Source organism: Salmo salar, chromosome ssa09, assembly GCF_905237065.1.
Source record: "Salmo salar chromosome ssa09, Ssal_v3.1, whole genome shotgun sequence".
NCBI lineage: Eukaryota > Metazoa > Chordata > Actinopteri > Salmoniformes > Salmonidae > Salmo > Salmo salar.
The window spans coordinates 106,066,861-106,087,471 of NC_059450.1; the positions used below are offsets into that span (position 1 = coordinate 106,066,861).

The following is a 20,611-nucleotide window of genomic DNA, read 5'->3' on the forward strand; positions in this document are numbered from 1 at the left end:
TAGTTTTTCTTTTTATTTAGTTTAGTCACATGATTTCTCAATTTGGAGGTCGTTTCCCCAGTTGTTTGTGTCGTCAGGCTTATTTGTCATACCTTTTGCCATCTCAACCATACCATTTTTTAAATTCCTCATCAATCCAAAGGTATTCAACAGTTTTTACAGTCATTTTCTTAAATGGGTACATGCTTATTAGTAACTGGAATAAGTTATTTCATAAATGTGCTTCTTATTAAACACCACAAACCAGCAAAAAAACATAAGAATGACTACAAAACGTATTATATGACCTCTTATACACTATATTATGCCCAGCCTTTGGAACTTTGTGTTTTCCTAGATATGGCTACTATATTGTGATCACTACATCCTATGAATTTGGATACTGCTTTAAAGCAAATTTCTGCAGCATTAGTAAAGATGTGATCAATACATGTTGATGATTTCATTCCTGTCCTGTTTGTAACTACCCTGGTTGATTGACTGATAACTTGAACCAGGTTGCAGGCACTGATTACTGTTTGAAGCTTTTTCTTGAGTAGGCAGCTTGACGTAAGCCAGTCAATAATGAAATCATCCAGAAAATATACCTCTGTTGATATCACATACATTATCAAGCATTTCACACATATTATCCAGATACTGATTGTTAGCACTTGGTGGTCTATAGCAGCTTCCCAGTAGAATGGGCTTTAGGTGAGGCAGATGAAGCTGTAGCTATATTACTTCAACAGTATTTAACAAAAGATCCTCTCTAAGCTTTACAGGAATGTGGTTCTGAATATAGACCGCAACACCGCCCCATTGGTATTTCTGTATTTTCTGAAGATGTCATAACCATCTTTGCTACCACTGTATCAAAGGTATTAGCTAAGTGAGTTTCAGAAACAGAATATGAATGTCATCTGTTACTAGCACGTTATTGACTTCAAAGACTACATATGTTAATATGGGCTATTTCTAGTACTTTCTGGGATGCTTGATTGTTTTTAATACTTTACTGGGAAACTTATCAGAAGTAGACTTGCTCATGTCATTTATATTGGAGCTGAGCTGCACTCAGTGGACTTCCTACTAGGGCACACCGCCTCAGTGCTAACAGTATAACTCTGGTTCATAGGCACATGATTACTGCATACAATAGCTGTAGGATCAGAGGCATTCAAATCAGTTAGGCATTCAAATCAGTTAGGGGGACATACAATGTAAGTACCTTAATTTGTCTGCCAATGCCCCTGGAATAATGTACGACAACTCAACGACACAATGGTAGGGATTAACTGAGCTGGTCTTGGGTCATTGATAAGTCATTGTCTCAACGCAGCCTTGAAAAGACTCCAGGAGCCAAGATGATTTGGATGGACTCTGTCATTCCAGTAGAGCATCTTCTCTTTCCAGAAGGTTTTGAAGTTATCAATAAATGTGATTCCAACAGAGCTACAGTAATCTGTTAGCCAGTTGTGTAATGCCAATAGCCTGATGAATATTTCACACCCGCAGCCCAACGATGGTACCGGACCAGAAATGATTGGCACTTTCTGGAATCCTTTAGTGCTAGAATCAGTTCTTTAAAATACATTTTCAGAAGTTCCCGAGCTAGCCCACCTAGCCTACATGAGCTACAACAGCATCAGCTCCCGGCATCTGTCGTAGAATGTTCGGAAGCAGCCTTATAATGTCCTGTACTCGTGCTCCAGGATAGCACAGGGTTTTTGCTCCGGGAAACAAGATGTCTCTTACAATAGAGCTGTTGATGACGACAGCTGGTGCAATGGCTGAGGAGGTCCGGACGTTCTTTCACCTCGAGTGGTTTCGCAAACCCCTCGAGGACCAAAGGACGGTGGGGCCTGATGGACGGAAGCCAGCTGTAGTATCCATCGTGGATGATGAATGGGCCGGAGTCTCAGGCAGCCTTATTGTCTGATGAGGGGGGAGCACTGAGGATCTGAACCCGAGGTAGAAGCCACCGGAGAGTGAGACAGAACAGAGGACGAAGGCGCAGGTATCTCCGGATCCGATCTTGAATCAGAAGTCCCTAGAGAAAAAGGCGCCGGAACCTCTGAATCCAAGGCGGCAAAGCCGTTTCTGGTCTGTGTCCGGTCATGGATTAACATCTCCAAGGAGACCCCCTTTACCAGGGGATGCTGTCTTAAACTTCCATGACGAGTGACATATCTCCATGGCTGGTTGGTAGGGTCAAGAACAGGAACATCCCCCAAGTCATCCAGGAGCATCCTATTAGCGCTGTTCTCCAGGGAAGGGGGAGACCGCTTCGAGGAGTGATCCCTATAGAGTACTGGCCAGTTGGCTGTGGAGAGCTGACGTGGCGGCGAAAAGTCCACCACATCAGAGCGGCGTCCAGCTACTGGGGTAGAAGAGAAAGAAGAAGTAGGCGGGCGTGGATTCCCCAGTAGCTTGTGTAGGTTTGCTACTTGATTGCTAAGAGTAGCCACTTCGCCCCTGTAGTCCTCTGCAAGAAAACAGTTGCTACATTGAAAGTCCGGGCAGTCCACATTGTCCCAGTAATAAAGCAAAAATAAACACAGCTCCAGCAAAGTTGAAAATGTTCAATAGGGACCCTCTAGGCTAGCTGGCTGGGCTAGCTGGGCTTCCGTGTCTCCCTTTTTACATGGAATTCTCAATTAAGTGAACAAAAAGAGCTCACACAAATTGAAAAACCTGAAAAGCAGAAAGATGTGTCCTCCTTAAAATCCTCTCACAGCGGTGACCACAAAAGCAGTGTCTGCACGTACTGTTGGTAGCAGCATTAGCTGCTAGTTTGATACTGATAGCTACCAGATAGACTAGTAGCTAGCTTCTGTAAACAACTTCAGACTTTTTGGTCTGGCAGGATCCCAAGACAGATAGTACCGGACACAGCAACTGAGACTAACCGAGTTGCGGGATCCAAACTCAAAAATGGTATAAATCAAACTTTGCAAGGAAACACTGTCACAACTTTACAAAAACAATAAACCAAGGTCTCTCGTTCAGCATTCAACATACCATATGACCAGACATCACTCTCCAAGGTGACATATCGGCGGCCGCGGTGATGGCACACCATTATCACCAGTAGTACATTTACCGTTAATTTGCAATATTTCTAACATACAATGTTTGTTTGGTTACTATAATTTGTGACCCGTTTCAGGAAACTAGGCGTATGTCGTGGGTCACTACTTCACACAAGAGCCATTTGAACGTAATCTTAAAAAAATTATATATATAAAAATGTGTTTTTTGGCCAGAAATGCCTTCTGGAACATGTGAACATGGGCCTGAATAACAAACTTGTATGCCATCTGTAAATACGAATACAATTGTTAAATTACGAGCCTAGTTAGTTTAGCCACAGAAAAAGTGAGCAACCTTCCTGCTAGCCATGATTGGCTGAGATAATGAGTGGGCTGGACATGCCGAGAGATGAGTTCGGATTGGTCTATCATATAACACGCTTCTGTCTATTTGAGCTGGGTAGTATGTGTAGGTAATCCTGTCTAACGCTGCTTTTTAAAAAATATATTGCTTAGTAGAACTGCATAAGTGTTGCTCTCCACTTTCTGGAGGACCGAGTTTTTAAATCAGTGGAATTAGAGTATGATAGCTAAGGAGATAGAGGAAACACCTGTCTCCGGATTACATCTTCAAACTAAGGGCAACCGTGGCATCCGTGACAAGGAAAAGCGTCCAACCATAACGTATACGGGTAAGATAGTCTAGCTAGCTACATTTTCAGATATTACACGTTTCTAATTTTGACAAAGTCATTCTCATTTCAAGTTAAAGTGTACTGTTAGCTAGCTAACGTTAGCTGGCTGGCTCGCTAGCTAACGTTATGTGTATGATCTTATTATTTGTATCTCAGATCCATTTGCTTGGCTAGTTATAGCCTAATGTTAGCTAGCTAACATTGAACCTGGTTGGTTATCTAGCTGCAGAGTGGTAACGCCATGAGTTGGTTTTACGGTTCATTGTTCAGCTAGCTACATGTCTTAACAAAAGACTCCACTATGCAAGTAACCATTTTGGGTGGCCATCTACAGTCTGGTCATCTACTCCTATTTCAGAGCACTCGTCTGAGTGTGCCAGAGTGCAGAATAACTGAGGACTTTACGAACGCTCAACACCTGTTGAATATGGCCGGTGTCAGTATACGTTGGCCAAAAAAAGCGTTATTAAATTGTTGCCAGCAGCACAGTTTCAGTCACCAACACTCTGGATAACATGAAAACAGCCTAACCAGCTCTGCTAAGGCGAGTAAAATGAGTGGGGTGTTCTCTCATTTGTGCCTGGAAATAGCTAGCAAGCTAGCCAATGTTAGCCAGTTGGGGTGCTTGACTGCCGTTGTGAGGTCAGAACGCTCGAATCAACCCTACTCATCGGCCAGAGCATGTGAAATCCATAAATTAGGGCCTTATGAATTTTAAAAAAATTGACCGATTTCCTCATATGAACTGTAACTCAGTAAAATCAATGAAAGTGTTGCATGTTGTGTTTATATTTTTGTTCAGTATATTAATATTGTTTTGTTTGGAGCACTCCTGTCAATGTTGAGTAAGGACACAAACCTGATTACACATAGAAGTAGGCCTAGGCTACCTGGCATGCACACAAATTTGGGGAGCTGATAGAATTTCTGATTGTCTTAACTCACCACCACCAATGAGCTGTGGAGCTTCTTAAAGTATTTTTTTCTTCACCTCAAACAGCAAGTAAACAAGTCTGTTTCTACATACATTGAGAATGACAATAGTTCCTCAATGTAGCCTAAATCTTTCCAGCTCTCTCCCTTTTGATAACCACTCGGTGTGAAAAGGAAAACAAATGTCATGCTCTGATTCGGTAGAAACGTCATAAAATATACCTACCTGATTACTTCTTATCCCTTGCACAAATAAATAGCCTACAGCTGTGTGGGAAACTGATATTTTATACAATGTTGCAAGTTTGTTAGCAAGCTTAGGGCTAGACCAAGTTGATACAATGTTTCAAATTCCTTGCAGACGTGTGTGATTTATTTTTATTGTGATATTTTCTATCTGCAGAATGCAATGTTTTTATTTGTTGGCTTTATGTAGGCTATTTTTACATAGTTGGCAAGTTATTTTTAGATTTGTATAATTTCCATTTTAGATATAATTTATATTAACCACATGACAATGATTTTGAGATACGAAGACTATTATAAAATAAATGAAACTGTTCCACGAAAATGTGCATATGAAAATCATAAATGGCATGCAGATCGGTAGAAATGTTTCTACCGATCTGCATGTTTCTACCGATCTGCATGCCAGTTATGATTTTCATATGCACATTTTCGTGGAACAGTTAATTTAATTGGCACTCCAAATGAAAAAGGCTGCTGACCACTGGTGTAGCTTATTACAAGCAACTTCGGGAACGTAGTGGCACAATCTGCGAAGGTCAGCAGGACGAGATGGTTCGGGAAGAGTTTTTTTTCTTCTGTTTAGGCTATCTTGATCTCTGTCTTCAGTGCGCTTAAAGTCTCACACAAGCTCAGTAGCCTACATACTGTATATCTGAAGACAAGTGTCTGATGACTCCATACATAAATGGAATGTAACTGCAATTGTACTCGAATTCAGCTAAAACTATCACGATGTGCAGAACAGGAATTTATGTCATTGCCAGGTACCTCAGAGTCATCGCTGCAATCCTCTGTCACCGTAGAGCTGGAATGTTGCCGCGGGAACTTTGTCTCATACACCATAATACTCCACCTGGACAAAAAATAAAAACAATGGATAATTTAGGGGCTGCTTTTTTTTTTCTTCCTGACCTGACCAGAAGAAACTCCTGGACTAATGATAACTGGCTTAAAAGCTATAATATGTAACTTTTTGGGCAACCTGACCAAATTCACATAGAAATCTGAGTTATAAATCTGTCATTCTCATTGATATTTCACAGCGGTTTAGATGGTACAATGACTCTACACAATCAATGCTTGTTTTGTCACAAACTGAAATTAGGCCAACTGTTTTCTGCAAATGGTTCCTTTAATGGTACCTTTTAAACAGTTAGTTACATGCTCTTCCTCTCTCTTCATCCCTCTCACACCTGTCAAGCATCTTGGTGAGTATTTCCCTTACCCCCTGTTCTCCTCCCCAAGTCTCTCTCTCTCTTTCGCCCCTCCTCCTCCCTCCCTCACCTCCATGTCGAGCATCTTGGTGCTGGCTCTCTACAGCTTCTCCCCCTTTACCTCCTCATTCCTCCCATCCTCCCTCCTCCCTCCCTCTCCTACCTGTCAAGCATCTTGGTGCTGGCCCTCTCAAGCTTCTCCAGTATTTGAGGCAGCTGTGCGTCATCATCACAGGCCGAGCCCCAGCCCAGGACGCGGGCGAGGTCATTTCCTGTCCCCAGGGGCAGAACACCCAGCTGGCACTGCAACACAACAAATGATTTATCCAGTTACAACTGACCCCCGTTACATTTAACCCCGTTCTCCCCCATTTAATCCTAATTCAGAAAACACGAATATAGCTCACATATCAAATCTTTGATTAGTAACTCCTACCATTTTGTTTTTGTCATAGAAATGTATATTGATGGTTATATTTATACTAAACAAAAATATAAAATGCAACTACTTCAAAGATTTTACTGAGTTACAGTTCATATAAAACAAATCAGGAACTAATCTATAGTTTTCACATGACTGGGCAGGGGTGCAGTCATGGGTGGGCCTCTCCAAGGCCCACTCAGAATTAGTTATTTTCCACAAAAGGGCTTTATTACAGACATAAATACTCCTCAGCAACCCCCCAAAGACGATCCTGCAGGTAAAGAAGCCGGATGCGGAGGTCCTGGGCTGGCATGGTTACACGTGGTCTGCAGTTGTGAGGCTGGTTGGACGTACTGACAAATTCTCTAAAATGACGTTGGAGGCAGCTTATGGTAGAGAAATTAACATTCAATTATCTGGAAACAGCGCTGGTGGGCATTTGAGGCATCTGTGGCATTGTGTTGTGTGACCCTCAGAGTTTCCCTGCACCCTGAGCTCCGGAGAGACACAGCTGTAGGCTATTTATTTGCGCAAGGGATAGGCATATTTTATGATGTTTCCACCGGATCAGAGCGTGACATTTGTTTTCCCTTTTACACCGAGTGGTTATCAAAAGGGAGAGAGCTGGAAAGATTTCTCAAGTAGACTACATTGAGGAAGTATTGTCATTCTCTATGGACGTAGAAACAGACTTTGTTTACTTGCTGTTTGAGGTGAAGAAAAAAATTACACAGCTCATTAGTAGTGGTGGTGAATTAAGGCAATCAAAAATACTATCAGATCCCCAAATGGGCACATTTATAAGCCTACATTTAATTGCAGGCCAGGTAGCCTAGGCCTACTTCTATGCATAATCAGGTTCGCATCTTTACTCAACATTGACAGGTGCGCTCCAAACAAAACCAAATTAATATGCTGAACAAAAATATAAACATGGAACAATTTCATTGATTTTACTGAGTTACAGTTCATATTAGAAAATCAGTCAATGCACCTGTGTAATGATCATGCTGTTTAATCAGCTTCTTGACCTGTCAGGTGGATGGATTATCTTGGCTAAGTAGAAATGCTCACTAACATGGATGTAAACACATTTTTTGTACAACATTTTAGCGAAATAAGCTTTTTGTGCGTTTAGAACATTTCTGGGATTTTTTATTTCAGCTCTTGAAACCTGGGACCAACACATTACATGTTGCGTTTATTTTTGTTCAGTGTAGTATTTGTGTACTGCTCTTCTCTGTGTCACGGAGGCTCTCCGGCACTGCTAAAGCTAACTCTCTCTCCTCTGCTCTCATCCTTCTAGACCTATCTGCTGCCTTTGATACTGTGAACCATCAGATCCTCCTCTCCACCGTCTCCGAGTTGGGCATCTCCGGCGCGGCCCACGCTTGGATTGCGTCCTACCTGACAGGTCGCTCCTACCAGGTGGCGTGGCGAGAATCTGTCTCCGCACCATGCGCTCTCACCACTGGTGTCCCCCAGGGCTCTGTTCTAGGCCCTCTCCTATTCTCGCGATACACCAAGTCACTTGGCTCTGTCATATCCTCACATGGTCTCTCCTATCATTGCTATGCAGATGACACACAATTAATCTTCTCCTTTTCCCCTTCTGATAACCAGGCGGCGAATCGCATCTCTGCATGTCTGTCAGACATATCAGTGTGGATGACGGATCACCACCTCAAGCTGAACCTCGGCAAGACGGAGCTGCTCTTCCTCCCGGGGAAGGACTGCCCGTTCCATGATCTCGCCATCACGGTTGACAACTCCCTTGTGTCCTCCTCCCAGAGTGCTAAGAACCTTGGCGTGATCCTGGACAACACCCTGTCGTTCTCCACTAACATCAAGGCGGTGACCCGATCCTGTAGGTTCATGCTCTACAACATTCGCAGAGTACGACCCTGCCTCACACAGGAAGCGGCGCAGGTCCTAATCCAGGCACTTGTCATCTCCCGTCTGGATTACTGCAACTCGCTGTTGGCGGGGCTCCCTGCCTGTGCCATTAAACCCCTACAACTCATCCAGAATGCCGCAGCCCGTCTGGTGTTCAACCTTCCCAAGTTCTCTCACGTCACCCCGCTCCTCCGCTCTCTCCACTGGCTTCCAGTTGAAGCTCGCATCCGCTACAAGACCATGGTGATTGCCTACGGAGCTGTGAAGGGAACGGCACCTCCGTACCTTCAGGCTCTGATCAGGCCCTACACCCAAACAAGGGCACTGCGTTCATCCACCTCTGGCCTGCTGGCCCCCCTACCTCTGAGGAAGCACAGTTCCCGCTCAGCCCAGTCAAAACTGTTCGCTGCTCTGGCACCCCAATGGTGGAACAAGCTCCCTCACGACGCCAGGACAGCGAAGTCAATCACCACCTTCCGGAGACACCTGAAACCCCACCTCTTTAAGGAATACCTAGGATAGGATAAAGTAATCCTTCTAACCCCCCCCCTTAAAAGATTTAGATGCACTATTGTAAAGTGGTTGTTCCACTGAATATCATAAGGTGAATGCACCAATTTGTAAGTCGCTCTGGATAAGAGCGTCTGCTAAATGACTTAAATGTAAATGTAAATGTTGAGGCATTACCTATTGAATGGTGAAATTACCTACTTATTAATTGACAAATTATACTGTTTTGATGGATTCAGATTGTTCAGTCACATATATTATATGCTCTAGGATGTTGCAGAAGTCCTCTTCTCATTAAGCAACCAATTATACTGTTTTGATAAGAGTTATTTTGTGATAGGTATTTTAAGTTGATGGTGTTAGTGTATTTCGAAAGAGAAATATGTTGTTTTGGCAAACGCACTTCAGTTTAGTGGGATGTGGTAACTGTTTTGCAAATGTGAACCCTGTTTCGATAAAAGTGTTCAAGCAATCGAAAATAACTAATATATGTGAACACAGAGCCCGGAAATCCAGGACTGTGTGTACCTCACGACCAGCAGAGGGCAGCGGTGGTCTGTCTGTTTCTCTGTCTATCTATCTAATAGAGGGAGGGAGTGTTATAAAATGGTAGCTTTGTTACAAGATTGTTAAGAGGGACAAGGGAAACATGAGAGTGGCTGACTGGCACAGTAGTCAAAGCTGCCTGCTAGGCTCAGGGCTTGCTGAGGGATGATGGGAAAGTAGCCAAAGCTCTTTCTCAATTCATCTTTTCCCAATTCCTCTCCTCGCCTCCTTCCCAAAACCCATTAGATGAGAAAGTCTGATGTCCAAGAACGAGAAATAGAGGAAACACAAATTGAGAACGAGCCCAAGAGTCAGTTGGTGTAGCCCAACTGATGGAAGCTTATTTTCAGCTCATTGCAGATGGAGAGGGGGCGGGATGAACTTGCTTGTTTGTGGAGCGTCAGAGTGTCGATCTCAGAGAGGACCCAGCCCACGCTGCCGTCACCCCCACACACCAGGATCCGGAACGTGTCGAACTTCTGGAAGAGCCGTAAACTAGGAGACACAGAAGAGAGCCCCCTAAAACAAGCAGAAATACACACAGTGCTGTCGTAAACACACACAGCCATGTCAGAAGCATGCATGCACGCACACACACAGGGCAGACTCACCCAAGGTGCGGCCCACCGTTCATGAGGTCAAAGACTTGGGCAGGGTTGAGCAGCTGTTTAAAGCGGCGCAGGAACTTGATGCCCTGGTTGTCTCCACTCTTACTGTTGACGAACACCAGGAGAGGGCTGGTGCAGGAAGGCGGGCAGGTGGCCTTCCAGAACCCTGAGGACCAATGACAGGCAGATGATGAACAATGAGAACCAATGACAAGCAGATGAGGACCAATGACAGGCACATAGAGGGCCACAGACAGGCACATAGAGGGCCACAGACAGGCACATAGAGGGCCACAGACAGGCACATAGAGGGCCACAGACAGGCACATAGAGGGCCACAGACAGGCACATAGAGGGCCACAGACAGGCACATAGAGGGCCACAGACAGGCACATAGAGGGCCACAGACAGGCACATAGAGGGCCACAGACAGGCACATAGAGGGCCACAGACAGGCACATAGAGGGCCACAGACAGGCACAGCCCCAAACCCCCATATTCAGGAGGATAAACAAGGTCCGGAGTCGGGAGCTTTAACCTCTATACCAGACTCTGGCATACACCTGAACTTCTAGGGTCGGTTTCCCGGACACAGATTAATGGAGAATCTCCATTGAGCATGCATTTTAGTTCAGGACTAGGCTTAATCTGTGTCTGGGAAACCAGCCCCTAATATCTAATAAGAAAGAGCATATTTTGTATCGTTTTGCTACGTTAACTTTCCAAAATGTCCAGGTTTAGAAAAAAAAAGGTTGAACAATTTGAATTTCGTGCTTATTCCCTTCTGATTCCTGGAGTCTTCCAACCGGGATTTCTGGAAAACCTGGGAATTTTTGGAAAGTTTCGAATATTACAAACCTAGGCCTAATGACCATTACCCAGGCCTATCACGCTGACATCCCTATATGTCCTGTTCACCCACAAAGAGAGGTGTAAAGTGAAGTTGCCCCTGATCTTGGGTCAGTTTCCCCAATAACGGTTAAGGTTAGCATTGGGAGAGGGAAAGCTGATCCTAGATCTGTACCTAGGGGAAACTTGGCCCCGGAGAGGAAGTGAGGAGCAGAACTCACCGTCGGAGTCGATGCTGTTGAGGGCTGTGGGGGGGATGACCGAAACCTTACACTGCCCCAAGGGACACTTAGTGGACAGCTGCTCCTTACACAGCGTGTGCACCTGGACATCGACACACACGCATGCGCAAACACACTTTATTTTTAGTCACACTACACAGAGCATTACGACAAGCATGTACAGTCAACAACCTGATAAGTACAATGGCCTTGTGACTGTTGTGAATACGTCATAAGTCAGTGCATGCAGGAAAAAAAAAGTGCATTACTACTGTATTGTGGCATAGTAGTAATGCAGTTTGTACTTATCCGATTTGCACTTAACCCAAAGAAGCACCACCCAAATATGCACACACGCACATGCACGCATGCAGACTCACCATGGCCTTGCACCAGAGGCAGCGCCAATCCTGCAGTCGGAGCACACTGCCACACGTCTTGTCACACACTGTACACTTAGCACTAACCGGCAGGTTGCCCTCCAGCCACTGGTGAGGCATAGAGATCTACAGTGAGGGAGAAGTCACTTATTATTCAGTAAGTATTTATTTCTGTCATCATTGAATTAATATGTTTATATATGTTTGCTTTGGCAACACTATGTGGTTACACTTTTCATGCCAATAAAGCCTTTAGAATTGAGAGAGAGAGACAGAGCGAGAAAGAGAGAGAAAGAAAGAGAGAGAGATAGAGCGCAACCAACCTTTGCCCATAGACAACAAATTGCACCAAAGGGAATATACACTGAACAAAAATTATAAACAACAATTTCTAAGATTTTACTGAGTTACAGTTCATATAAGGAAATCAGTAAATTGAAATAAATTCATTACGCCCTAATCTATGAATTTCACATAACTGGGAATACAGTTATGCATCTGTTGGTCACAGATACCTTAAAAAAAATGTAGGGTCGTGGATCAGAAAACCAGTCAGTATCTGGTGTGACCACCATTTGCCTCATGGAGCGCGACATCTCCTTCTCAGAGTTGATCAGGCTGTAGATTGTGGCCTGTGGAATGTTGTCCCACTCCTTATCAATGGCTGTGCGAAGTTTCTGGATATTGGCAGGAACTGGAACACGCTGTCATACACGTAGATCCAGAGCATCCTTAACATGCTCAATGGGTGACATGTCTGATGAGTATGCAGGCCATAGAAGAACTGGGACATTTTCAGCTTCCAGGAATTGTGTACAGATCCTTGCGACACGGGGCAGTGCATTATCATGCTGAACCATGAGAAGATGGCGTCGGATGAATGGCACGACAATGGGCCTCAGGATATCATCATGGTATCTCTGTACATTCAAATTGCCATCCATAAAATGCAATTGTGTTTGTTGTCTGTGGCTTAATCCTGCCCATACCATAACCCCACGATGGGGCACTCTGTTCACAACAATAACATCAGCAAACCGCTCGCCCACACAACGCCATACACGGTGTCTGCCATGTACTGTTGAACCTGGGATTCAGGCGGCTTACAAAACCAAGCCCTGTCCTGCTTTGTACACACTACACCTCTGATTTCAGTTCTTTGTTCACCCAGGATGATGTTCTGCACCCAATGACATGTCACCGCAGATGAGTGAGTGAAAGAGTGAGGGCAGTGAGTGTTTACCTAGAAGTGAATGAGGATTAGCTTTGAGAACAAACTGATAGTCCCTGTTGTAGGTATAATTTCAGATGTCTTTAACAGTAGGAATAGTGGGCAAGGGCACTATAGCCTACTACTTGTAATCAACGATTTGTTTAATATATTGATTATAAGGCTGAAGTGAGTCTATATAGCCTATACGTATATGCCATTTCTTGATACACTGTGTATATAGGATATTATGGATTGTTTTTACCAGTTTTTTAATGTTGCATGCTTTTTAAAATGTATATTGTTTGACATATTTGATGTATGCTTTTGCATAACGTACAATGATGTTTAATAAAAACCGGCAACACTGCACTTCTCTCTAGCTGAAGTACAGGGGACATCTCTAGCCTTATTTTTGAGGAGCCCTCACACAGCTCCAGGGTGAAGTTTCCCCTAGATACAGATCTAGGTTCAGCTTCCCCTCCCCAATCCTAACCTCAACCATTAGTGGGGAAAATGCTAAACTGACCCCTTACTCACTCACCCCATCCTCATCTTCGATGATGTCCTTCCCAATGGATGCCAGAGTAGTCCACTTGCAGTTGTTGGTCGCTCGGACAGCACAACGTTTGTGGGCCTTGAACTTACACACTGTGAGAAGGAGAAATGCATCGGATTAACAAACACATACACATCCAAAGAGACAGACACACAGATGCACATTCACACACTGTGACGCAGCATTCCACCAGTCTCTCTTTCGTGTGCACGGTGTCTGTCTCACGCATGGTGTCTCCATTCACGTTCCAATCTTCCAGACAAGTCAGTTAACATTACACATACCCATGAAGATCCATGACAATCATATCAGATCGGACCAGTGGATCCGGACCCGCTCGGGTCGGATTGGGTCTCAGGTATTCAGGTACAGGTGGATCTGTGAAGACCTTTAGCTGGCATATAGCCAGGGCAGTGTGTATATGTACAGAGAGGTACGTACCTTCACAGGACAGTCCGTGCGAGGTGACTCCGGACAGGGCCTCGCGGCACACGTTGCAGTAGGTGGGACGGGCGTGGGAGCAGGCATACCAGTTATGCATCCCAGAGAAGTGATCCATGCTATACTGGGTGGACTGGGAGGGGAACAGAGGAGACGAGAGAGGGGAAATAAGCCCTAAATCGTCCCCGTTAATAACTACTACTCATTTTAGGATTTCTTCATCCTGTGTTGCATCCCAAATGGCACCCTATACAGAGCCCTATGGGCCCTGGTCAAAAGTAGTGCACTTTATAGGAAATAGGGTCCCATTTGGGATGGAAGCCTGATCCTGGGGACCCACAGAGGATAGGATTTCTGTTCATCTTCTTACCCACCACTAATAGGCTACACTTGATTCAACTAATCAAAGGCTTAAGAAGTTGAAATCAGGTGTGTTAGTGTTGGGCTATAACAAAAACGTGCACCCCTGTCAGTCCAACAGGATCAGGGTTAAGAAACCCAGTGCAGACATTAGCATAGATATCGTTATTGCCTTGCTAATAAATGTATACGGCGAAACTACAGTGTTCGTTTAACCTGTCTGGGCTAGGGAGCAGTATTTTCACGGCCGGATGAAAAACGTACCCAATTTAAACAGGTTACTACTCTGGCCCAGAAATTAGAATATGCATATTATTAGATTTGGATAGAAAACACTCTGAAGTTTCTAAAACTGTTTGAATGGTGTCTGTGAGTATAACAGAACTCATATGGCAGGCAAAAACCTGAGAAAAATTCAACCAGGAAGCGGAGGATCTGATAATTGTAGTTCTTCTTTCTAGTCCCTTTCGAAACTACAGTATCCGTGGGGTTACGTTGCACTTCCTAAGGCTTCCATTGGCTGTCTAAAGCCTTCAGAAAATGGTTTGAGCATTCTCCTGTCACTGGGCAGATAATAGGAGCCCAGTTTCTGAGTGGACTGCCTGGCAACAAAGGGATTGGATATGCGCAGTCACGAGGGGATGCTGTTCCTTCTTTTTCTCCTTGAATGAATACGCTATTGTCCGGTTGGAATATTATCGCAATTTTACGTTAAAAATACCATAAAGATTGATTTTAAACAGCGTTTGACATGCTTCTAAGTACGGTAATGGAACATTTTGACTTTGTCTCTGGTTCTGCGCTCGCGCGTTATGCCTTTGGATAAGTGATCTGTAAGCACGAACAAAACGGAGGTATTTCGACATAAATAAGAATATTGAAAAATGTGCTTTCTCCATAAAGCCATTTTAAAATCTGACACAACGGTTGCATCCAGGAGTAGTGTATCTATAATTCTTAAAATAATTGTTATATATTTTGTCAACGTTTATGATGAGTATTTTTGTAAATTGATATGCACATTCACCGGACGTTGTGGTGGGAATACATTTTCTGAACATCACGCGGCAATGTAAAATGCAGTTTTTGGATATAAATATGAACTTTATTGAACAAAACATACATGTATTGTGTAACATAATGTCCTAGGAGTGTCATCTGATGAAGATCGTCAAAGGTTAGTGCTTCACTTAGCTGTGTTTTGGGTTTTATTGACACATGTCCTTGCTTAGACAAAAATAATCACACAGCCATTTTCCATGTACTCTCCTAACATAATCTAATGTTTTGCTTTCGCTGTAAAGCCTTTTTGAAATCGGACAATGTGGTTACATGAAGGAGAAGTGTATCTTTAAAAATGGTGTAAAATAGTTGTATGTTTGAGAAAGCTGAATTATGACATTGTTGTTTTTGAATTTTCCGCCCTGATATTTCACTGACTGTCCCGCTAGCGTCCCACGTAACCCATAGAAGTTAAAAGTTGCATCGTACTGCAGCACAGCTTGCGGGCTGCCACAGAATTCTATGGCATGTTATTTAAGTGTCAGCTATTGTTGTCATTAATGCTAGTTATTGCTAGTTTGACCACCAGAGGGCATCTTTGAGAAGCATTTGACTGTTTTCAATATTGGCTGTACTAGAGAATTTAAAACCTTTTTTTGTAAAGACATAGTATATGGGATTGATTTTAAGAAATGTAGCTTAATTAATTTGATTAATATTATTCCAAGAAAAATGAAACCCTCAGGGTTTCAGTTAGGAAAATATGGAGCTGTACAATGTGACCGGTCAGGAGTAGGCTACTAAGTGACCAAGTGAAGAGCAAAATAATCATAACATTTCCACATCCTAATTTTAGGCTAACCAATACCCAAACAGAGATTCAGTGAAAATAACAATCTCATTTATTTATCAAGACCAGTCCCCATGCTTGTCTCAGAGCAGCGCGAAACGGTGCTGAAATAGTTGACCACACGCGGGTAGGCTATTGCTTCAAATCCTATTATAACAATTGGATGACTTTGGGTGTTCCAGTAAGCAACACTTTGTGGCCTTCATTAGCCTACTTTATTGCAATACTTTCATTCAGTGATATTTACTCCCATAGTAATTCGTTATGGATCCATCCAGATGTGGTTAGAAAACAATGCGTTTGGTGGACTCGGTAAGAGTCTATTGTTCTGCTGATAGTCTATCAAGGCTGGATGGATTCCTTTGTATTCTTAAAATAACTCCAGCACAGAGAAGAGAAAGGACCCTTGAACAATTAAACATGTCAGTAAATACTGTTAGACTTGGGGATTATGGTCACGGACAGTGCTATTCCCGTGTTACACCGAAATCGAAATCCCAGGAAAATGAACAGGTACAGTAGGCTACAATACAGTAAAGTAGGCCTAATAATGCTAAAAATAATGCTGAAATAAATGTACTGCTGGTCTTTACTGTATGCTGTACATTTTTACATTAACTAACATTTCCAGCGAGACTATTCAAGCCATCGACTCACTGATGATTGAAGATGAACGATCGGCAAAGGCAATCTGGAATCTGATGGCATCACGGCACAACATCAACATCGCTCTAATCACAGTCGGAAAACAGTTGAAGAAACTTGAGTGGACTTATGATCTAATTAGCACTGTAGATCTAATTAAATTAGATTGGAGGATTCAAAATTAATATTTAAGGGGCATTTTTCATTATGGCAGAACAGGTGTGTGATATTGATTTAGAAATGTAAAACCTTAAAGAATATCTAAGGGGCATTTATATAATTATAATGCAGGGGAAATAATAATAATAATCGTTGGATAACAGATCAGCTCTCGGAACTCATTAAGAGTTATATAATCAATATAATCATTAATTTAGAAGGTTAAACCCATAGGTTTTAGGCCTGCAGTAGGTTATAATAATCTGCCTTCTGGGAATGTTAAAAAGCCCAAAAGTTATGGGTGGAGTTAGAATTTTGGCTATCAGAAGTATTAAAATCAACCAATGTCAGCCTTTAACTTCTATGGGCTGCGGGACACAGCCAGTGAAATATCAGGGCGGCAAATTCAAAACAACAAAATGTCATAATTCAAATTTCTCAAACCTACAACTATTTTACACCATTTTAAAGATACACCTCTCCTTAATCCAACCACATTGTCCGATTTCAAAAAGGCTTTATGGCGAAAGCATAAAGTTAGATTATGTTAGGACAGTGCCAACACAAGAAAAACCACACAGCCATTTTCCAAGCAGGAGAGGGGTCACAAAAAACAGAAATACAGCTAAAATTAAGCACTAACCTTTGACAATCTTCATCAGATGACACTCCTAGGTATCAATGTTACACAATACATGTATGTTTTGTTCGATAAAGTTCATATTTATCTAAAAAAAAATAAAAAATTACATTGGAGCGTGAAGTTCAGAAAATATTTTGCCTCCAAAACTGCCGGTGAATCAGCACAAATATTTACAAAAATACTCATCATAAACGTTGACAAAATATTAAAAACTGTTATTCAAAGAATTATAGATAATATCTCCTTAACCTGTTGGGGCTAGGGGGCAGTATTTGCACGGCCGGATATTTTTTTTTTACCCGATTTAATCTGGTTACTACTCTTGCCCAGAAATGAGAACATGCATATAATTAGTAGTTTTGGATACAAAACACTCTAAAGTTTCTAAAACTGTTTGAATGGTGTCTGTGAGTATAACAGAACTCATATGGCAGGCCAAAACCTGAGAAGATTCCATACAGGAAGTGCCCTGTCTGACAATTTGTTGTCCTTCTGTTGCATCTCTATCGAAAAAACAGCATCTGTGCTGTAACGTGACACTTTCTAAGGCTCCCATTGGCTCTCTAAAGCCGCCAGAAAGTGGAATGGTGTGTCTGCTGTCTCTGGGCAAAGTACAACAGCTCTGTTTGTGAGTGGTCAGCCTGGGGACAGTGAGACAGATGCGCGGTCACGAGAATTCTCCATTTTTTTCTTTCAGCCTTTGAATGAATACAACGTTGCCCGGTTGGAATATGATCGCTATTTTACGAGAAAAATAGCATAAAAATGGATTTTAAACAGCGTTTGACATGCTTCTAAGTACGTAATGGAATATTTAGAATTTTTTGGTCACGAAATGCGCTCGCGCGTCACCCTTCGGATAGTGACCTGAACGCACGAACAAAACGGAGCTATTTGAATATAACTATGGATTATTTGGAACCAAAACAACATTTGTTGTTGAAGTAGAAGTCGTGGGAGTGCATTCTGACGAAGAACAGCAAAGGTAATCCAATTTTCTAATAGTAATTCTGAGTTTAGTGAGTCCCAAACTTGGTGGGTGTCAAAATAGCTAGCCGTGATGGCCGAGCTATGTACTCAGAATATTGCAAAATGTGCTTTCGCCGAAAAGCTATTTTAAAATCAGACATAGCGATTGCATAAAGGAGTTCTGTATCTATAATTCTTAAAATAATTGTAATGTATTTTGTGAACGTATATCATGAGTAATTTAGTAAATTCACCGGAAGTTTGCGGTGGGTATGCTAGTTCTGAACATCACATGCTAATGTAAAAAGCTGGTTTTTGATATAACTATGAACTTGATTGAACAAAACATGCATGTATTGTATAACATAATGTCCAAGGAGTGTCATCTGATGAAGATCATCAAAGGTTAGTGCTGTATTTAGCTGTGGTTTGGTTTGTGTGACATATATGCTTGCTTGGAAAATGGCTATGTGATTATTTTTGGCAGGGTACTCTCCTGACATAATCTAATGTTTTGCTTTCGCTGTAAAACCTTTTTGAAATCGAACAATGTGGTTACATTAACGAGAGTCTTGTCTTTAAAATGGTGTAAAATAGTCATATGTTTGAGAAATCTAAGTTATAGCATTTTTGAGGTATTTGTATTTCGCACCACGCGATTCCACTGGCTGTTGACTAGGGTGGGACGCTTGCCCAGGGAAGTTAATGCAACCGCTGTGACAGATTTAAAAAAAATCTTCACGGGGAAAGCACACTTTGCAATAATCTGAGTACGGCGCTCAGAAAAATACATCAGGCAATACAGATAGCCGCCATTTTGGAGTCATCGAAAATCATAAATAGCATTATAAATATTCACTTACCTTTGATGATCTTCATCAGAAGGTACTTCCAGGAATCCCAGGTCCACAATAAATGTTGTTTTGTTCGATAAAGTCCATAATTTATGTCCAAATTTTCCTTTCCATGGTAGCAAGATCTAACTATTTTTGCCAACTTTCTATTAAATGTACTGGAGTGAGATTATTTCTTTCGGGATATGTATATCGAGTATGTCCACATCCCCGTCAGTCCATTTTATTGATAAACTACACGGTAATGGAAAAGTTGTATTTTTTTGTTTGTTATTTAGAATAATTTATTTCTGTTTTTAGAGAGAGAGAAACCAAAAGCCCCCAGTGCCTATTTTTCAAAAATCCACGTCAAGTGAAATTCCCCCATTGTATTTACCCAATTTCTCTCTTAACTACAGGACCACTGACAGTTTTTTGTTGTTGTTCCCTGATGCAGGACTCTAGTGCCAGAGAAGAGAGACTCTCAGACTGAAAACACCATAAAATTTACGAAAAGATAGTCCATTTGTGCCACAGTTTAGACTACCGATAGATTAGCATTCTAACTCATCCTAGTGATAGGGGGGTGCAATGACATAATGCCACCATCTACCACTAACGGTCACGGCATGAGCTCAAAACTTTTAAAGGAAGAACCACTGTAACCTACTAAAGGTCAAATCGGAGCTATTACCATAGTACCTGTTGTACGTATCCTTTCCCGGAAGACACATTTCAGTTGAATACATTCAGTTGGACAACTGACTAGGTACCCCGCTTCTCCTTTCCTTCCACGCAAGTGTCTAGGCAAGGAGAGTAGAGTACAGCGGCAATTTTTTTTTTGGGGGGGGGTCCCAGGTATCTCTGCTTTCTCAAAGTGTGCATTGTGTTAACATACCTTCAGGGATTTGGAAGAAAATGACTGGTACATGGAATCTCCCTGTAGCCCAATGCTTTTCCATTTGTGGGGAGTAGTGAATGAGCGCACACTTCAAGAGGAAGGAGAGATTAATGGGACTTACCCTGGGATTGGATGAGAAGCGAGGTAGAGAAGAGTGACCCCTGACCTCTTACCCCTGACTCTGTGACCTTGCCCTCACCTCAAAGTGTTCTCTGTTCTGAACGCTCTTCAGGGCTGCCATCCAGTCCTCCATCTCTTTCCTGTTCTCCGCACACAGAATCAGCCGGCGACAAGGAGTGATGATCTACACAGAGAGAGGACAAGACAAATATCACTTAACAGAAAGAGAGAGCGCAAGACACACCAAGTGCTCAGAGAAATGAAACCAGGGGTTGTGCAATGCCATGTGGCCAGGAATGCAAACACAGAAGAAAGCACATCCAGTCCCATGCTTTGGCACTCTGACTGAGTTGATGGGCCAACTTGAGTGTGTGTGTGTG

At 42.6% G+C, this 20,611-nt stretch overlaps 1 protein-coding gene across 6 annotated transcripts in view; it reads right to left on the reverse strand.

Annotated features, from left to right (window-relative positions):
- The window catches only part of dgkd (diacylglycerol kinase delta), a 171,794-nt gene that overhangs the window by 79,161 nt on the left and 72,022 nt on the right, over positions 1–20,611 (reverse strand). For all 6 annotated transcript variants that reach the window (XR_006771103.1, XR_006771102.1, XM_045724294.1 and 3 more), the window contains 9 exons: positions 20,311–20,415; positions 13,750–13,882; positions 13,294–13,400; positions 11,540–11,665; positions 11,160–11,262; positions 10,093–10,255; positions 9,868–9,976; positions 6,269–6,408; positions 5,660–5,744 (listed from right to left, as the gene is read on the reverse strand). Coding sequence is in view for 4 of the 6 variants with exons in the window: in XM_045724294.1 (XP_045580250.1) it covers positions 5,660–5,744; positions 6,269–6,408; positions 9,868–9,976; positions 10,093–10,255; positions 11,160–11,262; positions 11,540–11,665; positions 13,294–13,400; positions 13,750–13,882; positions 20,311–20,415 (1,071 nt within the window). In the remaining 2 variants the exon portion in view is untranslated. The remainder of the gene's footprint in view (positions 1–5,659; positions 5,745–6,268; positions 6,409–9,867; positions 9,977–10,092; positions 10,256–11,159; positions 11,263–11,539; positions 11,666–13,293; positions 13,401–13,749; positions 13,883–20,310; positions 20,416–20,611) is intronic.